The sequence below is a fragment of the Mastigoproctus giganteus genome, chromosome 14 (genome assembly GCF_048544385.1).
Source record: "Mastigoproctus giganteus isolate SK-2022 chromosome 14, ASM4854438v1, whole genome shotgun sequence".
In the NCBI taxonomy this organism is placed as follows: domain Eukaryota; kingdom Metazoa; phylum Arthropoda; class Arachnida; order Uropygi; family Thelyphonidae; genus Mastigoproctus; species Mastigoproctus giganteus.
The window spans coordinates 74,424,136-74,451,404 of record NC_143588.1 but is presented as its reverse complement, the minus strand read 5'-3'; the positions used below and the strand labels follow the sequence as shown (position 1 = coordinate 74,451,404).

General features: G+C 36.0%; 1 protein-coding gene across 11 annotated transcripts in view; it reads left to right on the top strand.

The window, feature by feature from the left end:
* Positions 1-27,269, top strand: part of LOC150075249 (CUGBP Elav-like family member 4) — a 701,656-nt gene that overhangs the window by 401,449 nt on the left and 272,938 nt on the right. For all 11 annotated transcript variants that reach the window (XM_090389140.1, XM_090389136.1, XM_090389138.1 and 8 more), the window contains exon 2: positions 14,371-14,419. In XM_090389140.1, coding sequence (XP_090245266.1) covers positions 14,371-14,419 — 49 coding nt within the window. The remainder of the gene's footprint in view (positions 1-14,370; positions 14,420-27,269) is intronic.

The following is a 27,269-nucleotide window of genomic DNA, read 5'->3' as shown; positions in this document are numbered from 1 at the left end:
AGGTGTTTAGTATCAAGTTACCTGTCTTCCTGAAGACAGGTAACTTGATACTAAACACCTGAAAATATTAACATCTTTGCCCTTAAGTACAACAGAGCACGTACATTGCTTTAATCAACTGATGATCAGGTGTTGGAGTTCAAACTTTTTCTTGAAGTTATCTTGGGTTGCGAGCTTAAATCTAATATATGCTGAAATGAAAATGAGTAAATATATATTCTGCTTGTCATGGTCACCTCCATATCGTAGTGACTTCGCCACCTGTCACTCATTGGGAAAAGTCGACATTCGATGCTCGTCGTAGATCGGAAGAACTTTATATAGGCTTTCTCCTCCCCCACCACAACTTGAGGTTGTAGTTAGCTACTCTTAGAAGTAGCTACAGATCTTCTGTGAATTGTTTCCGTATTTTCTTCCCACCAGCCTAGAATACGCCCGTTTACAATTACGATATATACTTTTATTTTTTGTATTAAATGCCAATGCTTGACTAGCCTTGTGTTTTCTGGTTTCCTTCAAAAGTGGACGAAATAAGATTGTGAACTTCCTTCTCTTTATGATTGCACAACTGTCTCCACAAGAAATATAAACTTTATTAGGAGCATTAAGGAGAACTCGGAAGCGATGTGAAGTTTCGTGGGCTGCTATTCTTTGTTGTTGTTGAGCGCCAGTTTCGTAATTTTCGATTTGTTACTGTATGTGATAATGATCTTACTTTCCTCGTTGCAACTGGGGAGGGTCATTTTTGTATTGGTTCCACGCTATGTTCGAATGTGTAATTTGGTTGCTTAGCAACTACTACGCTCCTGTAGTGGAGCATCCGTACCATTAAACATTTTTTAATGTTTATATCATGTCTTCATCGATTATCTACTGATCGTTATTTTCTTACGGTCCGTGGAATTTTTCTCTCTGTCTTGCAAGCATTAACAGTTTTATTTAATCATTCTTCTACGTGTATATTCACCCGAGTTTCAAACGAATTCCGAGAAATGTTTTTCTTTATCTGTGGTAGTTATTTTTAACTTCCATTACAGGTATTTTAACCATTCCAAATTCAGGTGATTTGCTAAATGAACAGCTTCTTGGTTAAGCGTGGGAAACTTCTTTCCATGAATTACTTAGTTTTCTTAAACCGATCAGTCAACAAAAAGTTGCAAAAAGGCTGCTGCAAGGAAACTGTAAGTGCCCCGAAAATGGGAATGAAATCACTTAAGAATCACTTTGCGATCATATGAATATTTTTCTAATTTATTCATAATGGTCAAAATAATAATCACAAAGATTTTCTTATATATATATGGTATGGACCAAACTCGGGTCCATACTTTATAAACAGATCCAGAATAACTTTCAAAAAGTCAATGAAATGCAATTTATTTGCGATATAGAAGCATCGTATAAAGAACAAAAATCGAATCGCGTTTACAAGCATCATTAAAGAAATAAGATGTCGTTAGAAACTATTCAATATGTGCTTGACCAGCACTGGTTGTCATGTTCTAACCTTCATTCTATACTGTATATTCAGCGAGAGATGGGGGAGGGGGGCTTCTGATTGAGACTGTCATCAGATTCGACTCATTCATGATGAGAAGAAATTATTGGTCTTTTAAGAGAGACCTGATTATGCGGTTTGGTTTAGTCAAAGATGGTGGGTTCTCCCTATTTATTTTCATCATCCAGCAAGCGAACAAATTAGTCTTGGAACACACGCAGTTTATAATATTCACACTGTACTGATACCGCAACTGGGGACCTGAATCGCTTTAAATAACACCAAATCGAACTCATGAATTAATTAAAAACCTATTTAATCATGCAGAGATGTCATGAACTAAAAATGTCATCGTGCCAAGTCCAGTCATTTTGATGGTACAATACAACCATCTGAGAAGACTTGTATGAGTATAGCTGGGATAAGTGGCAGCACTTGGTCTCAGAGATACTTACAGAACTTCGTTCCTGGTCCTTGAGGGTGTGTGCATGGAGGGGGGCTCTTAACGTTAAAAATCGCTCAGCTGAAAAGGATGTCGTCCTTGTCAACAATCGTCAGTAGAGTTTTAAAGTGAAGCACACAAAACTCCTCGTGCCTGCTTCTGACTGTAGATAGTGTCACATCTCTCTTTGTCTCTCTCTTCTACGGAAGCCCCAAATTCTACTGTAGTGTACAAACGCCATTATATCTTGTCCTTATCGATCAGCGAGACTTCACTTTAGCGTGACATTTCCTATCAAGTCCTACATGGGTCTCAAGTACGTTTCCTGACTAAAAAAAAAACACTTCTAGGAAGGGCAGTTGGAAACAACGGACCGAGTTGAGGTGGGGGGGGGATGCTTTCAGCATTTTAAACCTTGGTAAATATTGTAAGTAGGTTAATAGTTAAAGGATACAGAAAACACGCAAATGGACAGATCTGAAAGGAAATGACCACTAATATATAATACACCTTGGCAAAACACAGAAAAAGGTCTTTCCCAAGATTAAATTACTTTAACGGTTACACTGATCAAATAAAGAACACCGCTGCCCTCTTAGTGTCGCTCTTCTTCCTCTCACGCATTAATCTTCGATTGCGTGGTACAACTCAAAATTTCCTCCTTTTATACTTGTGACATTCAAAGTATCTTGATGAGGATCATTTTGAGGACAAATGATCTTGAAAGAACGGGTGAAGCATACGAATTAACCTTTTAAGTTAATTCTGATACTTTAATATTATATTACTTTCATCTTATGTTCACTAAAATATTGTAACTCAATTCTCTTATAACGTAACGGACGATATATTCCTTAAATCTGTGAAGATTGGACCTCGGAAACATTAAATTATAGCAATTTAACGCGAAAAGAATATAAGTTTTCTTAACCACATCTGTTTTGCTTGTATTAACTAACTTATGTAAATAATACACCCTTCCGATGCGTATGGGCTGTGAAAAAGTGGCTATCATTACGTGCAATAGACAGACAAATATTGATTAACCATATAATTCTAATAGGTTAGGTTTTTCAAGGAGACGACACTCATTGTCAACAAGTTCTGGTTTATGGTACAAAATCGAAATACCAAATCTGTGTAAAAACTTCTACACAGAAATGGAAATTGGCTTGGAAAAGTTAGCAAAATCCATTTGTAGAATAGCATGACGTCACAATCATACTGAAAGAAGTATGATTGTAACGTCACAGTCATACTTTCTGCAGGAAGTATGATTGCAACAATACAAATATTTGACCAAAACATTTGCATTTCCGTTACACTTCATTGTTAGGCGCCGTTATTATAGATATTTTCACATCAAAAATAAATAAAGCATATGTACCTTAATAATGCAATTAATTTGTAAAACATGATCCTATTTTTAAGAAGTTTAGCATATATGCATAATGCGCCTGTTGCCTTCACCACGCCTGCCTCTCGCCCGCTAGCATGTAACAACCTGACTCTCAGGACGGATTTTTATTAAATTTATATTTGAACCTTTCAGAAAGATTTGTTGAGCATTCCAAATATCATTAAATTCGGACTAATAAATGCTACAATTTTATTATTTCTTCGTCCGTCCGTCTGCATGTAATAACTCTTCCCAGTGGATGAATTTTAAGTAAATTTTATATTTCGCTCTGTAAGAAAGATTTGTCGACCTTTCCTATGTTTCATTATTTTCTATTTTTTTTTGGAATATACAGTATATCACATACTGTAGCTGAAGCACTGGATATTATGCTTGCTGACATGCGCACAAACGAAATTTTCTGTGTTCAAACAGAAATAGTGCTTTTTGCTGTAAATCATTTAACGTTTGCTAACGCGTCTGAAAGGAAATTCAATGCGCACATTAACTACCTTTTTTTTTTGTAATTAACTTATATTTTGCAGCAAGTGCAAACCCAAGCAATTTATTTTTGCTGAACAGCATAATTATTCGCAATTTAATCGATGGATTTTAGCTGCAGCTGACATCCACTGCATGCAATGAACAGGAGCAGAACATAAGACTACCCGCAATCCACCTTGTGATGGTGGCGCGGCTGCCCACTAACCCCCTTCCCTCAAGAGTAAAGTCCGCAGCGAAAACGCTGCGGAGTTTAGTCTACTAGCGTCCCTAGCCCTATGAAATTTTCGTGTACCTCTTGTCGCGAAGGGCGGTTTGTCTGTTGTGAGGGGAAACCGGAGTCAATCCCGGTGAAAAACCTCACGACCACGGTTTGAGACCGCCAAACTCAATGCTGAATGCCCCTGGGAAAATTCCCAGAAGGGTAGTGCTGGAATCGAACCTCGAACAGCTATTCAGCAAGCCGGCAACGTTGCCACAAGCTACTGTGGTCCCTTATTTCACATCACATTACGTACCAGTCGCGTGGCTAGTGTGACGTCGTTAAGGATTACAGATTATTCTCAGACATTTCGTGGTACTTCCTGTACCACTTCTTCAGTGACTGTAAAAACAGCAAAGTGGCAATTGTGGTAACTTAATTAGGACTATTAGTTCAATTAATAGTTAACCATTAAGCTGAATCCATATTAATTTTAATCTAATAGACAGCGCTGTTATTTATATAACGGAACTGTTCTTTGTATGGTAATAAAAATAAATAATAATAAATTCAAACAAAGCATCGTTTCTTTTAAAAATAAAATAATATTTTATGTTATTGGTGTTCTGAAGCAAAATCACTTCCTATTTATTTTCTCAATAATGTGAAACAATAAGTCTTAAGTGTTTAAAAGCCAATAAAATATTATTTTGTATATAATACAACAAATCAATTCATATTATATAAATAGTATTATAGTCGATTATGCTACTTTACAAGTATGTATAAATGAAATTGGTGAAATACATAAATATGCTCGTATATAAAAGATACCATAAAATTATTATTTTATTTTATATTGCAGTTGGTAAAATGACCTTAATCCGTTTTAAGGCTTAAAATAAAATTTATTAATATATATATAAACAATATACATTAGCACACTCGTATGTTTTAATGTTATATGTAGGATACATTACCTTATCATCAGCCGTTTTCAATCCACTGCAGGATGAAGGCCTCTCCAGCAACTTTCCAGTTTCTTCTGTTTTGTGCAATGGCCATCCATTTACTATTCATAAACTCATGAATTTCATCTGTCCATCTCCGTTGTTGTCTTCCAGATTTTCTTTTAGCTTCTCTTGGGTGCCATTCTGTTATTTCTTAATCCATCTATCATCATGTCTTCGAGCTGTGTCCTGCCCAAGTCCATTTTAGTTTTGATAAGAATGTCCTTTATTTGTGTTTGCTGCCTAATCCACGTATTTCTCTTTTTATCTAACAGTCTGATTCCTAATATAATTCGTTCCATTCTCTGCTGTGTAGTTTTGCATGATAAATCCGAAATGCGCCCTGCAAAATGGCGCCCAGTTCGCTTTAAAGGCTGTATATCCCATAGGTACTGAGCTGTCATTAGTAGATAGACCGATTGATGCTGTTAGTTTGATTTATTGCAGCTCAAATAATTCGGTGTTGAATCAAGTCGCTGGATGTTCTTATATTCCGCATAGTGTAGTAAATTTCTGATTACTGCGCATAATATTTCTGTCTCAATATCGCTAAGTTCTAAGTGGAACTGATAATTTCAGGACCTTAACACTCCATCTCTCAGACGTCATAATCTGCTTATTTCTACTACCGGCTTTACCACACGTTTTACTTTCTGGAAGTTCTCCTTATCGTCTCAGTCCCACGTGAATTTATCGTTCATATTCTCACTAATTACGCCACTTTCTGCTCCTATTTCAAATGGGGAAAGATACTGATGATTAAGAGAACACCTTCTAATTTTAGTACGATTCAGTCGACGATCCTGATAATGGATGACATTTGGAGATTCATTAACGCACGAGTCTTTTTATTTTCGAGTGACTACACCATTCAGCCGTGGGGAATGAATATTAATGTGGCGATGATTTTTTTTCTCCAACTGCTTGGCTTTTGTTTCAACGACGGAAGGTTTTTGGTGGCTCTTCATCCCATTCTTTCTTTTCTCGTGTGATTGTAGTTTGCTTTTCGTGTCTTATTTAGTTTTCCAATTAAAAGTTCTTTATCTTTACTCAACGTTTTTGATTTTTCGCTCCTATTTTCTTTCTATTTGTATTATTCTCAGATTCCCCTCTCACTCTAATTTCTGTCTTTTGCTCTTTCAGTCTGTGTTTATCTTCTCTCCATAACGTTAACTATGACATTTCCTCTCTCTCTCTCTCTCTCTCTCTGATCCCTCCACAACTTTTTTCTGTCTCTTTCCAAGTTATAAGCAATGCGGCTAACCTGAGTTCTTTTTTTTTTCTTGCCACTGTATCCTTATTCTATCTTCATATCATCATTCACAAAGATTTGTAAAGAAACATAAATGTATAAGCTTATTTAGATAATCATTGTTTAAACGTGTTTGCTCTTTTGGTCCACCCTCTATGGCCCATTGTCCGCGGATTATGCTAATGTGCGAACAACTGTCCTTTCATACAGATCGGTGGATTCATTTTAGGAGTTTCTGCATTGCCTTAAATTTTACTACAAAAAGCAAACCATAAATTCATTTTAATAGAGGCGAGCCATCCTTGTTTGAGGATCTTCGCGTGTAGCACAGTAGTTATAATCATCGTCCTCCCCACACCAGGTGGAATAAGGTCCGGATTCGAATTCCGTCGATGACGGGAAGAACTTTTATGGTCCTTTTTCACTCCTTGGCTGAATTCCCCAACCAGAGAGGAATTATATACTTATATATATTGACTACACTTTTCGCATTCAAAGTAGGAATCCCACACACAGTGCACTGCTCCATATCGCGATTGTTATAGAAACGTAGAACCAGAGGTGGTAAACATATGGCCCACAGACCATGTCTGACCGCGTGATGATTCGGCTGGATCAGCGTAAAGTTTACAAAATTCTATAAAGGAATTAGATAAAATTAGGCATATTATAAATTTTCTAATGAATTTATTCTTTTAAATATTTTGCTTAAAAAAATTACTACTGTTATTTCGATTATTAAGTAATAATTAGTGGAGTAATAATTTTCCTAATTGTTTAATTGATTTTCATCAAAATCTCGAATACGTTTTCTAGTCTTTTCGATGTTTATTAATCAGTAGTAGTTTATTAATTTATTCTGACATTTATAAAAGTCCATAATTTTATAATTATTCGTATAATTTGAATTAATAATATTCTGATCAGACAATTGTATCTGCTTGTTCAAGGGCTCAGTACGCTAAAATGTTTATTATATAGATGTATAGTATATAAACTACTGTCAACCTTGAGAACTATTAGAATAGGTCGCGACCCTTCAGAATTGAAGTGCCTGTAGGAGAGTGATAAGGTTCAATGTATAGGCGTCTATTTAAATATTATTAATTATATTCCAGGAATTTGATTTTTTATTTTTCAGATTTTGTTGTCTCGTTTGATTCTAGCTCTTCACTGTGTAATTACGTATATGCCAAGTTTGCGGGGGGGGGATAAATTTGTCAAACAGGGCATTAGTTTATTAGAGCAGTGGATATCAGTCCAGTTCCCCAAACATCATCACAAACATATCAGCGCAGCATTATAGACCCTTCCCTCCTTATCGTTTCACTTGTGGTTTGCACTAACTGAAGTTTTCCAGGCTTTGAGAAGCAGAGTCATGTGAAGTATGCCAGAGTTGGTCGCGGAACGTTCGGTTCTAAACTTTTGCATGTGCGATTCTTGAGGCTGCACAGAAAGGTTTATCGAATGCACTCAGCATTTCGCTAGACGTTCCGGATCGCCCTGTTGGCTTCCCTTTCTCTATGCAACTTCTTGGACTTGTACACTTATCGTAACAATTCTCACAGCACTTAGATCGGTTCAGATTTTGTTTTGCGTTGAGATGTGATCCTCCTAACCGAAGGACTATACAGAAGTAAAAACTGAATAAAAGAAATAGAAGCAGTACATGACGCTTTTCTGCTATACCGTTGCTGTACTGGTTGACTCAGTAAAACTATTTAACGCTTGAGCACATTAAGAAATATGTATTTTTATTTACATGTCTCATTCTCCTGAATAAATACATTAAAAGTAAATTCACAAAAGTTCTCAAACACCTTATACCAAGCATAAAAACTCGGTTACCACACAAAGGATAATTACAATACATTAAATCTAATGTATTCTACAAAATCGGAGATTCTTTACACATATGCGTTATGTAGGAGAGCGCATACGCGAGACATAAAAATTTTATTTATACGCATCTTTCTATTACCGAGTAAAGGAATGTATGTTTGAAAGAAAAATAATGATTTAACTCCACCAGCCACGGAATAGGCTATTCGACTAACCGTCTCGCGATTTATCTTCTGTTATTTCTTGTTTACGTTTATTGGCCATCATGAGACGTATTTTGAATAGAGGATGGACTTCCATTTCGCCACAGTCCGTTAATGTTGATTTATGCGGTAATTACCTTCAGAACTTATCACTTTCAACACTCATTAACCCTACTTTAAACGTATTATGTTTGTATTCTATAGACTATGCCTCATGAAGTCTCCAGCTCACCAGCGTATATGAAGGGTGAAGAAGTGATTCATAGCCCACCCCTCTGTGTCTTGCTGCAGTTAATGATTGACTTCAGAACAGACAGCAACCTCCCTCCAGTGTCCGTTTTATAATGGCTTCTTTGTGTCTGGATGCTATTTGTTCCTAATCATAAAGCTTTGATTATTCGCATAAATCTGTCACTTTCTCACAGTTCTGGGGGTCCATGAGTGATCGAGGGAGGCATTATGGTGCAAGTGAAAGGCTAAATGCGATTTATTTAAGTTTACCGGTCTCCGCAGTTCCATATCGCACTACTTTAAATATGGCTATCTATTTATTTATTATTACAGGTCATTTGAACAATCAATAAACATACAGAAAGATATCTGGGGTAGAGAATAATTTAAATATTTTCTATGGTTGGATTAATTATGAAAATTGTAAAACTTATTCTTCCTTGGTTTGATCACTTAGAAGCAAATGAGGAGGAACCTATTGAATGAAAAGATTCAGAATAAGAAAAGAAGTAAATGAAGGAGAAAACTCATGAACGAAATCAAGCGAGAATGAAAGAATATATAAATTAGATGTGTGTGTGAGAAAGAGAGAGAGAGATTTGCATTAAAAAGATATAAGAAAAATACTAGAAGTAAAGGTGATTATTTACTATTTAAATATGAAACTAAACATAGAAATAAAGAAGACACTTTTTACTTAACTTACATAACTCATCAACTATTATTTCCATTAGAGCACAAGTCCCTATATTTACGGTATCATATGCAAAGATTGAATTCAGTACACGGAAACGTTTAAAATGTTCAAGCAATACTAACTTATTAATAATCAGAATATTCTAATTATTAGTGGGGTCACTTTTAGCAAATTCATCAATATTGGGTAGTTTTATCCACACCTGGCCTTTAGGCCAGAGTTCGATTCCTGTCTGGCATTTGTGCCATGTGCCTCGTTGCGTGGTATACGCCACGAAATATTTGGAAAGGTATAGTTGAAGGCCTTGGGACTATGGCACGGAGTTTTTCATCCCGACTAGGTCTTGTTGCAGTAGTATACCCTAATTCCTGCTATTAATCACCCTGCCAACATTGGTATCTTCAGTAAACTAGGAAATTACACTTGCTATGTGTTAAAAAATGCTGAATGCAATAAAGAGACCGGCACTGAACCTAGAGGAACTCCACTAATAATATTAGTCGAAGAAGAATAACGCCCGTTACTCAACGATCCTTTTATCCACAGCAGTAATCTGCCCCTAATAGACTCCATTTTCTACAGCAATCTTTCATGTGGAACAGCATCAAAAGCTTTAGTGAACTGTAGGTATATAATGTCAAAGTTATTTTTTGCATCCAGATCCTTTGTTACTGTGTCACAATAGCTAATCAGACAAGCTATCCTCATAAGAAATCGGTGCTGTGATTGCTGTATAACTACTCCTGTCAGGATAATTCTGCAGTACTTATTTAAACATTGACTCCATTATTTTCCCTGGAACAGAAGTTAAGCTTACAAGTCTGTGGTTATTCACTTGGTCCTTCCATCCCTCCTTTGTGAATAGTGGAAGTATTTACCTATCTCCAATCTGTCAGAACCTCTCCTAAGTATGGTGGTAGATGACTTTCATCAACCGGTGAAATACCACCACTTTGCTTATTGGAGGCTTGAAGTGGTGAAACCCATGTTTAGTCTCTAGAGCAAAGTTTCCGGCATCCCCCTCCCCCCATACTTCTCCTTCAACCCATGCACGGTACTAAGTACTATAGGTTTTGATACCTTTCGTGTTTGGGGTTTTCATAAAAAAAAAAAAAAAAAAGTCCAAGGATTCTCTCAAAACGATGGCTAAAGGTTTGCTTATTGCTTTTTCTGCTTCATTCGATACAATTTTGTTCAATATAATTGAACAGATTCCGTCAACCCCAGATGCCATATTCACATTTAGCTCCAACAATTTCTCTTCTACTTTCCTCTCGGTTATTGCAAACCATTTAACTCCCAGTTATAACTTGTTATAGTTATGATGTCCCCATCTCTAAAAACGTTTATCGCAAAATATTAATTCAGTTTATCATCAACGGTCTAGTGAGCCAATGTGTTCATTGGTTCAGTTTCGTTCGTTTACCTTCTAGTGTTAACATAAGCAAAGAATTCTTTGGTACTTTTCTTTGCATTTTTAACCAAAGACTTCTCATAAGTTGTCTTAGCTTGCCTAAATCCCTTAGTGGCTTGATTACAGATTAAGTTGTACTTACCGTAGAGCGAGGTCTGTGACTGTAAAATAATCTATCAGGTGATATAAGATGCCTAGTAGCTTCTACGATTTACTTCCCATAAAACTTCACTTGTAGAATTAGCACTTGGTATCATCAGTCGACCCCACATAAAAGAATTAAAAATCTAAGATCATTATAGTCATCTCTTCTTAAACAAAATTCCTTCCCTTTGTCCCTAACAGTAGTTATATCTTGAAGTAAATCCTATATCAAAATACTAGGATCACTGCCATACATACTGTATAGAAAACAGTGAACCAATAAATAAATAAAAAATTCAATTACTGTATTAGTGACCAATCCACAAGTTCCAGTCAATATCTGGAAAGTTAAAATCCCTCATTACAGAACATTTTTATTTACTGGCCCATTCTATTTGCCTGTATTGCTGTTCATTATACTCATCACAGTAACATCGTATATAACATACTACTAATCTCATTTTTGTTTTCCCAGCTTATACCACATCAAATTAACTCGACATAGCACTAGTCACCCACTGCAACCAGTGCACTGTCTTAGATTCTATATGCCTCGTAATCATGAGCATAACATCCCCCTTCCTGCGCTATCTGTTCTTTCTGTACACATTGTATTCATCATATTCAAATTCTGTCCCCTGTGTCTGAGTGGCACCTGTTCCTGATATCCATATAATGGTCGCATTTGAAGACTTGATCAATACTTCAGATTAATGAAATTTATTTCTTGGGCCCCTATGAATGCCTATTTTTGCTCATAGTAACCCTAATAGAGCCCATGAAATTGCTTTCTCATGATGACCACCAGCAAGCCTTATAATCCCCACGCCTTTATTTTAAGGCTGCTGCATTGCTTTCACCTCTACTGCTTGCGGCTGCCATTAAACTATTAGTCTGTTTATCCCTCCAAAATTAGTAGTTTTCCAACCCATTAATACTGTCTCGATGTAATCAGCAATATCTTTGCAAGCCTTCTATTTAAGTGTATCCCATCTCTATAATAACAGCTTTAGAGACTGTTTTTATAATAATCTTAAGAAGCACAGACCATGCTGGTTTTATAGGGATCGTAACAAGGTCTCTGGCAGAGATATACCCTGGTTCTGCTCCACCAATCCTTTTATACAATATGTATGTCAAAGTTCTCATATTCGCCTACCAGAACGCTGAATTTGCACTTATCTCCTCACACTCAAAGGCATTCCCTTTAGATGTAACATGGGCTGGTACAGTCTGTCATATTATGACCATCCAAACTCATATACCATGTGTATTATGTCCATAAATTGTATGTGTTCTCTGGTCGATTTTCCTTTTGCTGGACGAAAAACCCGAGTTTCGGGGGTTGGGGGGGACCTTGTTATCTACTCCTGAGACTGACTAACTCTTTACATCATTGATGGAATTTGAAGCCAGGCCTTTTACACACGGGTGGGAAAGACGGTGATTATAACCACTCTGCTACTCGCACAGATGGATTCACAAACATGCAGCAAGTATTACACATTATGAAACCCTGATTCGTACGAGAACCCCCTTCGGAATTTCTCTCCCGAGCCAAAGTATTCCCACTAATTCTCATTACTTTGCTGATGTATCTGAGGCATGATTTTAGCTTAAATTTAAATTAAAAATACACCAAACTAGGAGATGTGTAATTACATTAACGCTATGCTATTCCCAGTCATGCGACAGAAGTATTTACTACTCTACAAAATTACATTATGTATTATATTATAAGGTCACATTATAGCATGATCTTTGTGTTGTTATAAATTCATAGTTTATAGACGTAATAAAAACGCTTCTGATATTACTTTACTCCTGCAGAATTACATAAGTGAATATGAAAGTGTTTATGTTGTTCTTATATCAATGCAATGACTAAAACGCTTTTAGGGTGAGAAGGACGGTGTCCCCTGTCCCAACGTACAAGTTTGTGTAATAGCACCATGTTAGTACGCAGCAAACTCAAAAATAACAGAAAACAGCATTGTTTTAGGTATATCTCATATTGTGAATATGAAATGTACTTAAAACAATGCGTTTTAGTCTGATTCACTTCATAATCATTGCATCACCAGGGTACCTACCCACCCACCAAAGATAGGCCAAATAGCCTTGAAACGGTGCCGTCTGGCTGGTGGTGGTATCCGCTGAGAATAACAATAGCCTTTTCCATTGTTGAAGCGTTACTTATTTGAGGTAGTGCAATATCATGGCAACCCGTTGTGAAGGTATTCACAATATCAGATACACCTAAAACAATGCCGTTTCAGCCATTTTTGAGTTTGCTGCGTACTAACATGATGCTATTGCACAAACTTGTACCGCATCAATGCAATGAACAATGGCAGTAGAATCCTCTCCTGGTTCGAATTTGGTTTTTGAATAATTTCCAAGACTAAGTAAGAAACAATTTCGAACATGTTAGATAAACGCAAATATACCTGCGCTACTAAATTGAAACAAAAACCAGAAATTTTTAAGCAACAAAAAGTCTACTTAAAAAGTTGGCTCCCACTCAGTAGCTAGCGCATGCGACTGGAATTTAAAAAAAATCTTTCTATTAAAAAAAGCAGTAAATTAAAACAGAATAAAAGCACCCAGATTATAACTTGGTAATATACTGAAATAAATTTGAAAGAGTTAACTAGTTCAAATACACATAACACATAGATTTTCGTATAGTATACTGATTTAGAATGCGAAGCTAAATGGTTGTTACGATAGATTTGACTGAAGTATTCCTGTTTTCATTTGTATGCATGAAATCCAACGCCAAGGTTTAACAATGTTAAAAAAAAGTAGAGTTCAGAACACTAGAATATTTAATAAAGCAGTTTTTAAGCTAGCTATTAAAGTCGGAGAGCAAGTGCGAAACCTTGCTTTCCACCTTTAACATTTGCTCGTGTCTGTATTTTAGCGCTGTAGGCATTAATGCATATTCTACCGTAGCCTTACAAGTGTATGAGTAGCAAGGCACCTTGTTGCACGCCAACAAAAGCTGGGATAATTTAGCTAGCACTGTTGATAGCTGGTGCCACTTGTTGCTTCGTGTTGCTAACATTAGCATGTCTCGTGGACTGGCAGGTGATGAATTGCTAGTTCAAGTGTTGCGAGATTGAGATCTGCTCTCTGTGCAGGATACGGAAGGCTTAGGCGTGAACGTTACGATATGGGCGACTTGGATGTATTACACCAAGTTTTAGTGTAGCTCGAGATGGCTGTAGTTCCCCTATTTGGGTCTGCAGTTTACTACAACGAGAAAATGTCAATTTATCCTAGATGATATTACGACTACGCATGTGTGGAACTAATATAATTTCCATTTATGCACTATCGCAGAAATATATTATCAAAATAACGTTCTACAGTTATTTTAATGACTTAATTATGTGTTAAAACCACTCTTCTTGGAATTAAGATTAGTTATTTAAAAAGTCTCTTGCTTGCTTTGTTACTTTGCATGAATTGATATACTAGCACTGTTTCAGAAAACTCCTAAAATCTGTTTTCGTTTGATTTTTTTCAGATGAACCGTCCAATTCAAGTGAAGCCTGCCGACAGTGAGAATAGAGGAGGTAAGCCGTTCTGTTATTGTGAAAGTGTGTAAGACTTGAAGTATGTATTTTATTTAGTCATTGCCATGCAAGTCAGGTGACGTGTTGCGTGTCACGCAAATGTTAGCTTTTGTTATGTAGATATGCATCAACTTTGTATTATCGTGACAAGTTCAAATACGAAGTCATTTATTTTGAATAATCATTTACGGTGGAAGCTTTAAAGGAAGAAACAGTCAAACTGCCCAAAACTTTAGCCTGTAGTCTTCTACAGACTAAAGTTTTGAGACGTTTACTCTTTCTTTAGGGTTACATCACATTCGATGTAATTCTCTCTCTCGCTGAAAACATGAACTGGTAGCACTAACGAATTTATCTTTTGTGTATTATTTGAGAAAAAGTGGCATGTATTCTGCAACCATTAGACAACAAAAATTGAATAAATTGCCTCGTCCTGCCTTAATAGAACACAAAAGTCCAGGACTATTCTCTGTTTAACACAATATCCCTTTTATATTTCAGCTGTTAATCCAACTGAAATTCTAACTGGATGACCAGGGAAAAGTGTATAAAGCTTTGTATTTGAGGAGCATCCCCTCTTTATTTATTTTTTATTGAGGCTTTATTGGACTTCGCCAAGTACCAAAATCTAAAATTACATTAAAAGGCTAAGACAAACTAACTTTCCTTAAAATTCTATTCTCAGGTCTTCAACTATTCCCTGTAGTAGAACATAAGGACTTGGGCTGTGCCTAAGTATCTATAGCACAGCCTTTTTATCACAAAAGTTGAACCTCTACAATTACAGGCACAGGGAACTTCAAAGGGTTTTCTTCTTTTTTTTTTTTTTACTTTTAATAAATAGGTTGTAACTATACGAGGTACGAATATAAAGTAATTGAGACTAATTTTATAATAAGCATACGAAATTATTTCCTTTGAAGCAGTCTCTTTTGTGAAGATATACACTTTAACTAATGATGCCACCACAGTTGAAAACATTTCTGGACCTCTTTCGTAAGGCTCTTGAAAACACCTTCACTTTCTCCTTAATATCATTAATTCTCGAACTTTTTTCCCTTTCATTGAGATTTTCAACTTAATAAAGAGAACTTAGTCGCAAAGAGTGAAATCACGTAAATAAATCCTACAGAAAGGCGCGTTGTGAGGTGGCTTATTGCTATGGTAAGGTACATATTCAGTTAACTAAAGATCTTTCTTTTTGGCTTTACACAGAATTCCTTTATTTCTAAAATTTTCAAGCATGCCCCATTAACTTCTTGACCGCCAGCAATAAGTTCTGTTGATTTATTTTGAGGCAAACGTGGAATAAACTATTCGAACAGGTTTTCATTCACTTGGAAAGAAAACGATTGCAGGAGGCCAGCTAACTGCAGCCCCAAATGAAAAAAAAGTCTTCTTAGAGAGAAGACCTTGTTTCCTTTTTCAAGCCTTGAACCTCAGGCTATTCCCCAACTCGTGACAAGGCCACTATATACCGTCCATGAAGATAAAAGTATGAGATTTGAATGTTCAGTGTCATCTGTAACAGATGAAACAAATCAATATTTCCTTAATCCTGTATTTAAAACCATATTTAGTTATCCTGTGGTCTGGAAAGTTATACTTTTGAATAAATTGGTTTTTATCTTGGAGTTTTTACCTCGAATAGTAATGCCCTAGCGGATAGCACAGTAAAAATAATCTCCATTCTTCCCCACACCGGGTAAAAAATGGCAGGTTTCGAATCCTGTCAATGGTGCGAGAAATTTTTATGGATGGATGTTTTATTCTCTCGGAAATTGGTTTTTCGTCCAGAATTACAAGCAATTCACCGATACAATATATTTTCGCCTCACAGCCTTAGTTGCTTTGGTGCTTAACCCCTCTAGAATCGCAATAAATCAGCATCATTTTAACTTTTAATCTGACATGCATACTTTGTCGATTTTTGGAAGATTAGGAGTTTACTCACTGAACACTCCGAAGTGGTTGAAGTTCACATTTTTTTTTTTAAATATTGCTCTCTTCTTGAACTTTGTTTCAAATATCAGAATACATTTAAGTTATTTTTCTTTTATTCAGATTTATTCAAAATTCGAAAAAATGTTATCCACGCCCAATAAAGCCATTCTCTTTGCTATGTGGTCAACCTCATATATTACAAAGATATTAACGAAACATACTATTATCATATATAAGCACATTAACAATACATGAATTCTGTTCATCCACAATGTAACTGTTACTATGACTATCCCAGGCCATATTTTATTTTATGCATGGACTGTTCCAAATAATCGATATTTATGCCCTCTTAGCCTGAAAGACCGTTTTCGGAGCGGACAGTACCACTACGATCATTAAACATATTTTTATAATAATAATACATTATTTTCTTTATTTAAATGAAACGTACCAGAAGGATATGATCCAAATGCTGCCTTGCACTGCATCATCTTAGTAATTTCACATTTCTGACATTTATGGTGCAGTGTATTATGATCGGTGGCTCTTTCTTTGCTTAAAATAGCACCAAACAATTTTTTCCATCACTACGCTTAACTATTATAGGAAACGACAAAGAACCGAATGTGCAATACCTAAAGACGAAAAACAGCTAAATAAACATTAATCAAAGACAAACAATGGATGAACAAATAAGACCAAATGCAAAATCGTTAGGAAGAAACTGCTGAGTTTAAAGAAAGAAAAAGCCCACATCAGAGGCTGAAAAATCAAATGAAAACACGGTTGCAAAAATACACAGAGGATGAGTTGAAGAAATCAAACGATGAAAATGCAAAACTTATAGATATCTGAAGGCAGAAGTCAGTTATTGAACTTTTTGTTTGCCCTAAGAAAAATATTGCAGATGGCACGATATCATTATTAATTATTATTGTTATTGGTATACCATTTATAAAATATTTTTTTATTGAACTGGCAAGTGAAATGATTATAAATATAAATCCAAATAGAATGTGAATGAAAACGAAAATATATTTTGAATTATTTCTCGAGCAGACGAAATAAAAAAAAAAAATGAAAGTTTTAATTATATAAAAGGAGAGTGATAGCTGATACCCTAAATATGATGGAGGATACCCTAAATATATCTTCTGGTTTATAGGAGGACTGTAGGCAGACGATCTGTTTGCTACCTCACAAAGTACCACTGATTTGATTGTGCATACCGCTTCATAGTGTTAAACGTGACATGTTTCCATTGTTGTGTATAAAATGTGTTCTTTGCTGACGTCATGAATTCATGCATGCAGTGAGTCCATTGTTGCACGTGATTTGTAACTTTATTATTCTTATACGTGACGTGGTTCCATTGTTTCAGGTGATGTTACTGGATGTTAGATGCTTTATTTGGAGTTCGTGACAGTTTTATATTGTTGTGATCAGGCATTGTATGACGTTGTTCATTGTTGTGTGAAACTGACATGATATGAGTTCAATTGTTACGCATTGCTTCGTGTATTGCATACACTGAGTAGCAATGGATTAGGCTATCCGCGCAATATAGTAATGAGACTAAACTAAATGGAGCCATTGTTCCGTATGAGTTGTTGGATTTTGTGGTTGAGAGAAGCCATAAGAAAGAGCGAAAGTAATTTATGGAGTGGGGAGTAAAGAAAAGAGAAAAAATTCCATAAGAATCCACGAAGTGTGCACTATTTATTTACGCAATTGACTAAGCAATAAGGAAACTCGCGAGGTATTTCAAGGCTTCTCAAAATGAAAAATTAATCTTAATATCATTCTACCATATAAGCTAAAAAAAAAAAAAAAGGCAATCTGTGGCAAAAGTTAGGGGTTAAACAAATATACTGCGTTTATAAATCAACGTAGTCCATTTATCGTGTTCTTTTACATCTGCTAGCTAATGGAAATACGTTCGCTTGGATGCCAACGGCTATGTCAAAAGCTAGAACTGATCCCATTGGCAATGATATTACCAGAGTGGGTGGGTTGTCATGGGAGGGGAAGAAAGAAATATTATTTGCAGGCAGCCGAAGATAAACTCTGACAATATTCTCCCCAACCTAGTGACAGATAAGAGATTGCGTGATGTAGTGGGGAAGAGGGCACAGTAGAAGGCCATCATAAACAGGTAGTCCGACTACCTGTTTGGAGTTCTCCTCTAATATTGACACTTCATAGAATTCTGTTATCGTGTCTGGCTATCATTAATTGTATGGCCTCTAGGGGGAAGGACAAGCATTTTAGCTACGACCCTGGTGACGAGAGTACTTCCACGTTGATGACACGGTCGTAGAAATTTTGGCAGACGTTGAGCGTAGCGTTAGTTGTTTCTTCAATCCTGGAAGCGCAATATTTTACGTCACGTAATTGCGTCTGTGTCGGCGCTAAATTAAGTTTTACTACATGCGGAGACGCCTCGGTAATAGCTACCCCCTATTATGAAATAGAAGGGCTCGGTACTTTGTCCTTATTTATCAGCCTATGGTGTACATTTTCTAGTGAGAGATGGAGGTTCTTTAGTGGTCGTGGTGTTGTCATCATCTGGGAGTTTCTGCAGCTTCTGCTTTGTTAACGGGTGGGGGACGATAAAATAACACAGACCTCAGCTTGACTATCTATTAAGATGCATTTGTAATACGAGGTGAAAACAGTGGTGGCAACATCTAACCGAAAATTTGTATGGAATTACCTTTTTTTTTATTATTTTACACGAAAAGAAAGAAAAAAGCTAGCTGTGCATTATGCACGCGCTGTTTGCTGTTTCTATACGCTTTAGTATTGCATACCCTCGTGCAGTCCTTTGACGACTATCCAGCCGTAGCTAAACGTCACACCTGGGCCGCAACGAAAAGAGGAAATGGCCACTAACCCCTCTCCAGGGAGGACGCTACGGTATTTGCATCTATATTACCACACTCTGGGTAGCGGCAAGCAAGTGTCGGCTGCGGTTGCCTGGACCTTTTCATCATGCAACACGTTCTTCGGCCGAGCAGTGCGTGACTTTAGGCAAGGATGAATGAGTCGTGGGGACTACAGCGGACGAGTTTCGGTGCATTCGTCCGTGGAATAGCTACCGGACAGACTGCTACCTGGTGCTACCTAAAGAGTAGAATCTCCTGCCAAGAGCTGTGACGTATTAATCTGCAGTGATGGGTGGCAAGTGGACCATGAAAGAGACCAGCAAGAAACGCACTACATCACGAAGGATGCTTCTAACGCCATCCTCTGTCAAGGTTCTGGACAGTTTCAAAAGTCTAATGAAGCTTAGTAAGGTTGGGAAAAGAGGGATTGGCGTGATGGAGCGGTAAACAGAAACCTAATTATAAGGTAGATAAAAAAAAAAATTATTAGGTATTGTGTAGGGTGATTAAATTAGGGAGTGATTACCCTCATTGCGCACCAGATGCCGTTGTAGAAGTAACAAACTATGGTGCAGTATTAATGAAGGCTGAATTCCTTTCCTATTTTATTTGCATAGAATAGGAAAAGGATGTTTTCCAATTTACCAATAGTATTATTGGTAAATTCTGCGTGGAACAATCAGTGGTATCATTGATTGTTTCACGCAGAATTTTTCTGCGTGTTTTGTAATAATGTAGCCATCTTCGGAACTACTTTCTTCGATGCCAGTATAACTAACTTAAGAGTTAATTAGGAATACTTAAGTGGGTTAATTAAATTGGCTTCGAATATTTCGAATACGGTGTGCCAGTGTCTATTCTCCATAGAATCAGAGGGTCCTCGAGTATTATATCAGCGTTTATATTTTGTTTAATACTTGCATTAGGTTAGCGTTGTCTTTAAAAAATAACGTATAGAAAGAGTATTGTTTGCAGATTAGAATTTAAGTGTTTAGCATTTTAATAATAGACTCCGGTCCTCACCTTTAGTAATTACGGCCGAACACAAGTAGATAAAAGAACAATAAGGGTTAACTATCTTCTCTGAATGCCTTGTTGTTCGGAACATTCGAATGGCGCAACAGACACTACCTTTAATTATGTTTCACTAAAAACCTAGTCTAATGAAAGTCAGTTAAGGATCACAATAGCCATTTTTATCCTCCAAGGCCCTCTAGGCTCCTTCCCTAGGGAAACCTTCATTGCAATAGCCGTGCCTGCCCTCTTTGCCCTCTTCCATTCGTTTTGGCGAAGTTTTCAGCTGAATAAATCTACTTTTGGTTCATTAGTTAGAGAACCTTTTTTCTGTTGTTGGTTTTCCCTTTCTCCATTGAGTAGATTTTCCGTCTTTCTTTTCTCCTTCCTCCTCTAAGTTTAAATGCAATTTTTCCTCTCGCTGTTTTCTTATTCAGCTTGCTGTATTTCCACCAATATTGCGTTTCTAGAAGAAATAATTTGCGTTTTCTAAATTGAAGTTATTTTTCTCAAGTTATTTTCTCCTGGTGTGGAAAAGAACTCAGGTCTTTTCCACACCAGGTGGAAAAGACCTTAGTTCGAGTCCCATCGATGACGAGAGGAATTTCTATGGGCCTTTTTCACAACGTGGCTGAGTTAATCGGTTTCAGGCTAGGGCAGCGTTTTACGTCCTGGAAATTCTGGTTTTTAATCCAGCAAACGGAAAATTGACCACAGAACACACGCAATTTACAGACAATATACACGAAGCAATATAGCCTTACTTGCTAATACTCCTAAAACCCAATAGTAACAACTTTCACACTGCAATAGAATTAGTTTAAGTTATATCCTTACTTTAAATAGTTGCTAAAAGCAGATTTATTCACAACTTCTAGGTATACCATATTTCGATTCATAGCACGTGAGTAAATGTATTAAATTAAATAATATTAACACATCATCACTTTTCCATTGGTCTAATTTAGAGTACTTTGCTCTTAATCAATCTTTCCAGTATCTCGATTCAACACCTGGCGTGGTATCTTTCTCAGAGACATCAATCGATACTTCTGTCCCCCAGAGATTGTAATCAGCAAATAGAGTGTTATCTTTCTTGTTCTTCGTAATCAATATTTAAGCGTGTAATCCTTATGGATTGTAATAATTATCGAAGGATGTAATCTTAGTCATTTATCTTGGAATTGCTAATCTTATGAAGTTCGGTGCTAATATACGTCGAACACAAACAAGAACCTGTAATAATCAGCGAGTGATGTGATTTTTACGATACCTTTTGTTCACTTGGTTGCATTCCCTGATCTATCGAATTTTCAAGTAACATTTTAATTACCATAGTTTTTCTCACGTAAATGTCATCTATGCTGGAACAATGAAAGTAAATTTTTACGTTTTCATGTTTTTTTCTTTTTTACTACTATCATTCTTTCTTTTTTGATATCTGAAGACCTTTTCCATCCTCTCTATTCTTCATTATCAACATATTTTATCTTTGAACAAGAAACATGATCTCATAACCAGTGACCTATTTCTGGCCATCAAAATCTAATGGTGTTCTCCTATTTCCATTAAATCCTGCGTCTAGTTGGGCTATAAGACGCCCTAATTATGTTGTGATCGATTGCGTTTCGTATTTCATCATTAACGTAAAGCCTTGGTATTAATCGTGCGCTTTATAAGTACACCAGGAACAGGTCGGCAGATAAGATTTTGGTTTCAGAATCTCAAATAAAAAGACACTGTCTCATTAAGCGGGGAAGATATTTATAAACTTAAACGAAATATTTAATAAGTTTTAATCTTGAAATTACAAAGAATATTTAAAAATATCAGAAAAATCACAACATTTTGTTGTGGGAGTGTTGTTTATTAGCAGTGGTCAGAAACCAATTTTCATTTCAAGTCCGTATGTTTCACATGGTTTGAGATCTATGTTCAAGGATATTTTATGATTTTTTTTAATTTAAATATGAATTAAAGCATGGTACCGTGTTTTTCGCAACTCGTGTGGGCTACAATGTGGTACAAGGTACCACAAGTCTATGGTTAGAACATGTTTGCGAAAGTGAACTGGACCAGAGCTGTCTTTCCGCATGGGCCTACCCCGAAGAGTAGGAGTTTTGAGGGGACTAGTTGGCAGAGAAACATGCCATTTCAATGTTCCAAACATCATAATAAGAAATAATGTTTATAAAAAACAAGTGTGCCTGTTCGAACACCTTGGTTTTCCCCTCTGAGATCCCTGAAAGAAATCGTTCAAATCTTTTATGAATACCCTGTGTGTATACGCATAATGTCCGTCATTATTGTAACTATTATTATAAATAATAATAATACTTTATTGGAATTTTTAAAAAAAAATGTCTACACCCTAACACAATAGAAAACTTTCAAACGAAATTAGAAATACTGATTATAAAACAAGACGGGCACTTAAAGGTTCCGAGTGACCAAAAGCCTCTAATGGTATAATGACAGCCCATATCCAAACCATATTCACTGTAGGGGAGATCTAGGTTAACTATAACCTTTTAAATGTCTCTCTTATCTTGACAATAGCGACCAGGAGAAGTCTGGACAGTACGCAGTCACGTTGCGAACTTTGGAATATTTGTCAGTAATGGAGTCCTGCGGACATTTATTACCAGTGCCACACATTTACAGATTTTTATCGTAAGATGAGTGAAAGCTTCGAAAGATTTATAATCATGCTGCTTTTGTTCAAACAAAGAGAGAGATAATGCGCTATCTACAAAAATTATGGAACCCACTGCTTTTTTTGAGGATGGATCTCTATTTGTTTATCTTAAATACATAGAAGGCACTATAAGTTACCTTAAAGTTAATGCACTATTAATATCCAAGTAATTATAATATTATCTTTACGCTAATAGAATAAACTACCATTAGTTCGACAAGAAAAATAAGTTGGTTATTTATGAGAACCTTCTGACATTCGTCGTGTATATGTGTGTGTAGGAAATCCATTTCTAACATACAGGCGTGCACCAATGAATAATTAATATGTTGTAAATATAGACGGCGCTGCCAACTGTTACATTTTTTTTTTCTTTCTTTGAAATAACGAATACGTAGGTTAAGTTCTAAGAAAACAGGCCATGATTTAAATGCAGAATAGAAAATACATTACAGTGGGTATTTAAAAATTAAAACAACTTCATAATTTATACGCGAGAGCATTCCATTGCCTGGATGCAATATCTTTAACAATCAAAACTGCAACTTTCTCCTTCAGTGAAAGAAAAATGGCAGACTTTACTTTCTTCTTTCAATTTACGTTCGGTGAATTATTCATTTACTATGAATGCAAACTGCGCATATATAATGATTAGGTAAGTTATTAACGTACCTGCGTAGATATCTTAATATGTTCATAGTATAGGAAAAAGCAAATCAAACTGGATATTAATATTAAGATGTTAACAGTTGAACAAAATAGTAAAAGGATTGTGAATCGAGACTGAATTTTTATAAATGTATATATGTGTAGGCACGCATGTGATGATCGGATATATCGCTCTGTGGAGAATAAATGTGTAGAAGAAAATATAGTTGAACAAATACGAATGTAATATCAGGATCCTTCCAGTGCTTATGGGAGTGCCAGGGGGTTTTTGTTGTTGTTGCGTGCGTGTGAAGAGTAATAATAAAATGCATCCCATCATTCAGCGTTTACGAACTCAGATACTGGAACCCCATTTTGAATAAATATAAAATCAGAATTATTTAGGAAGGTGTAATAATATACCTGATAGACTATTTTTTAATGAAATTGGATATTAAGGTTTTTTGAATTTGAAAGCCCCAACAGCAAACCCTTAAAGTACGTGCACATAAAAAAATATAATCTCCCTCTCTAACGAATCTTCGACTATCTGGGATGCTATTTTATGGTTCAGTGATTACCTTATAAGCCCGTTTTGCTGTATACTGAAGAAAACGTATCCTAGATCAAATAAAGAAGCGAAATATTAAAATACGATTAGTCACCATGGGAACAGAATTCGGATGGCGAAACTCTCTGTATAAGATGGATAAGTTATAGTAGTACGATATCGATATAGAAAGTAGGGATCCACCCACCAAGAATCAAAATCCAATATTTAACATTCTCTCTCTGCGCATCACAAAGAGAGGTTTTCTTGTAGCCAACTGTGTGTAGCTGCGTGCAACATTAAAAATGATTTCTTTCGTGCGGATCTATTGGTGTTTTTATATGTCTGACATTTGGTTTGCTGTTTCAATCTAGCACTCTTCTACATACTTAAACTTAATGTGTTGCTTTAATTTTCAGTTCAGAATTTGCCATATCTCTTACTTTCGCATTTCCTCCATAACGAGATTCAGAAGAGGTGGCATAATAGTCCCGTCGTCTAGGTTACATATGTGGATGGAGAAGTAAAGCAAAGAACAAATTTCTCTTTGCCAGATGCCTTATCTTTTTCTGGATTTTTCTTAGATGGGTACGAATGTGCGTGCGTATTTCCACGTTCCCCCTTCATCCCAGTTTTACAGGAACCCGAAAGATATATGTAATTAGTTATAAATATTTATTTGATGTATGTTAATGCCAAGTATAATTTCTATATAATTGTCGATGCAACGAAAACTTCTGCCTCATTTCAGGTGCCCTGATATTTCAGAGCGTCTTCACATCCGCGCAGTGTACCGAATAAATAATTCATAGGAAGCTGCAGATTTCTCGCTGATCTTGGCGAAAGACAGACAGGAAAAGTACGACTATTTTCAGCCTTGTCTCATCACTGAGGACGGGCCTTTTACCAAAATACTCCACTCGTTTCTAGCTTTACTCTTCCTTGTAGTCATTAGACAGTAATTTATATATTTTCTTGTGTAATGCATTTCATACGCAAACTCTGCCGTCTGTTCCTCGCTGTCTCTTCCCCCACCAGACTTTTTCTTTGTTTCCGGCTTTTCCATTTTCCAATATATTTCTCATCTCGTCATCATTTTTGTGTATCATGTTTTTCTTCGGTTTATATTCCATTTTTTTTTTATTTTCATTGCTTCCTTTTTCGCACATTTCTTATTTTTTACTAATTTGCTCTCCCCCATCTTTTCTATTTTTAAAGCGCAGGTAAATATGCCTATAACTGTTATCCAGCCTTCGAACCCAAAATTTTAGGCAATCTCTGAAACTTTAATATTAGGAATTCTATTGTAGTTTGTGTTACATATTATTTAATAAAGCGTGTTGCCCAAAACTAGCCGCCATACCACTGAATCATTTAAGTCGGTCTCAATAAAAATATCGTAAAATATTATTTAATGTTTTGAGATTTTTGTTGAATAGTGTTTTTATTAGAAGAGAAACATTTATGAAATGTGGTCAATAAAAAATAAATATGCATTCGTATATGATTTTAATACGAAATATATGTTTTTCAATATGACCAAAAATACCAAAACTGATTTAACACATAAGCTCTGGTTACACTAACAAATTTAAATTATAAATTACAACTTCTAAACCTTCTAACGCTCATATTTTTTGTGTCATTTAAGTTTGCATTCTCTGTATATATGTTCATTATTACTTATTTTAGCACATTTTTTCATAAACAATGCGCATAAATATTTTATTGTGTGAGTTTAGTAAACGACGAACTGACGCATTAGCTTAGTTTGTCTGTCCATTTGCATATAAGTACAGTATACACTTTGTAAAGGTTCCTATATCTCGCACGTTGGTTATGATTGCCATGCTTTCTCACGGCGTGGAAAAGACCCGAGTTTGATATCCATCTGGACTGGAAGGAGTTACCGAGTTAGTCGCCCTGGGGAGATGTTTGGTTTTTAATCCCGCAAAACATGTCACTGAATGCGCACAATTCACAGCCTTAGCTGACTATGCGCTTAAACTAAAAAAATATACATATTGTAGTGCAATTTAAACAAATTTAAAGTAGTATGCGAGTTATACGCCACATAACCCAATCAGGATAAAAAAGAAATCAGTCACTTTCCTTTAACTCACTTTCGCAAGTTATATATTATATTATATTATATTATACTACAATAGCTTCATATTTTACTCGGTAATTTATGAGTAGATCATTATAAGAAGCAATCTGTCGCCGCCTGTGTTTTTTAAAACGCTGGTTCTTTGATTATCTGATTATCGCTTTTTATTCTGATGTTTATTGACTGATATTATGGAAGTAATGTTTGTATTACATTTTTAAATTTCGTGGCTACTTGCGGGTGACTCGCAATTATGCTTTCAGCAAAGAGAAACACCTGCACGCACTGTTTTCACTACTAGTCACCCATTGATAAAATTTGTGACACGGAAATCCCCTTCCTCTGTTTCCTTTCCCCTTGTTTACGTATGTGTGCGACTGACTGTATAAAATTTAATTAACAAGGATTTTGATAGGATGAACGTACCATACAAGAACTCCGCCTACTTAAAGACTCCTACGCATCGAATCACATTTCCCTAATAGTTAAAACTTAATTAGCATCACACATAAAAGATCAGATCACTTCAAATCTTAATGTCCAATTAATTTTTTTTCTCTTTCATGTGCAAATTAAAATTATAACACCTTCTTTTATGAACAACATTTCTGTGAAATTGTTTGTTTCTCTTACTGCAAAGCGTTCATGCAGAGAAGTAGACTTCAAAGGGGTGACAAACGAGAATTTTGATCATCAATGTATGCCACTTTAGTTTCATATTGGTTTTGCACTCTTTCCATTGCCAACCTTTCTCTGTTTCCATGGAAACCAAAACTACAAACTCACCAAATTTTGCTCACAGTCATAAAATCGAGTGTTAAGACTGAAGTGTTACAATTCGAATATGTCGAGGCATTTTATTGGAAACTGATAATGGAAAGAGTAAAACTGCAATTTTCAATGTATCTGAATTTTATAAAGCACACCGAAGAGGCAAGAACTCTAAATGTGATGAAATATTATGGAATTTCTTTGGTTCAAAAGTTTTAAAGCCA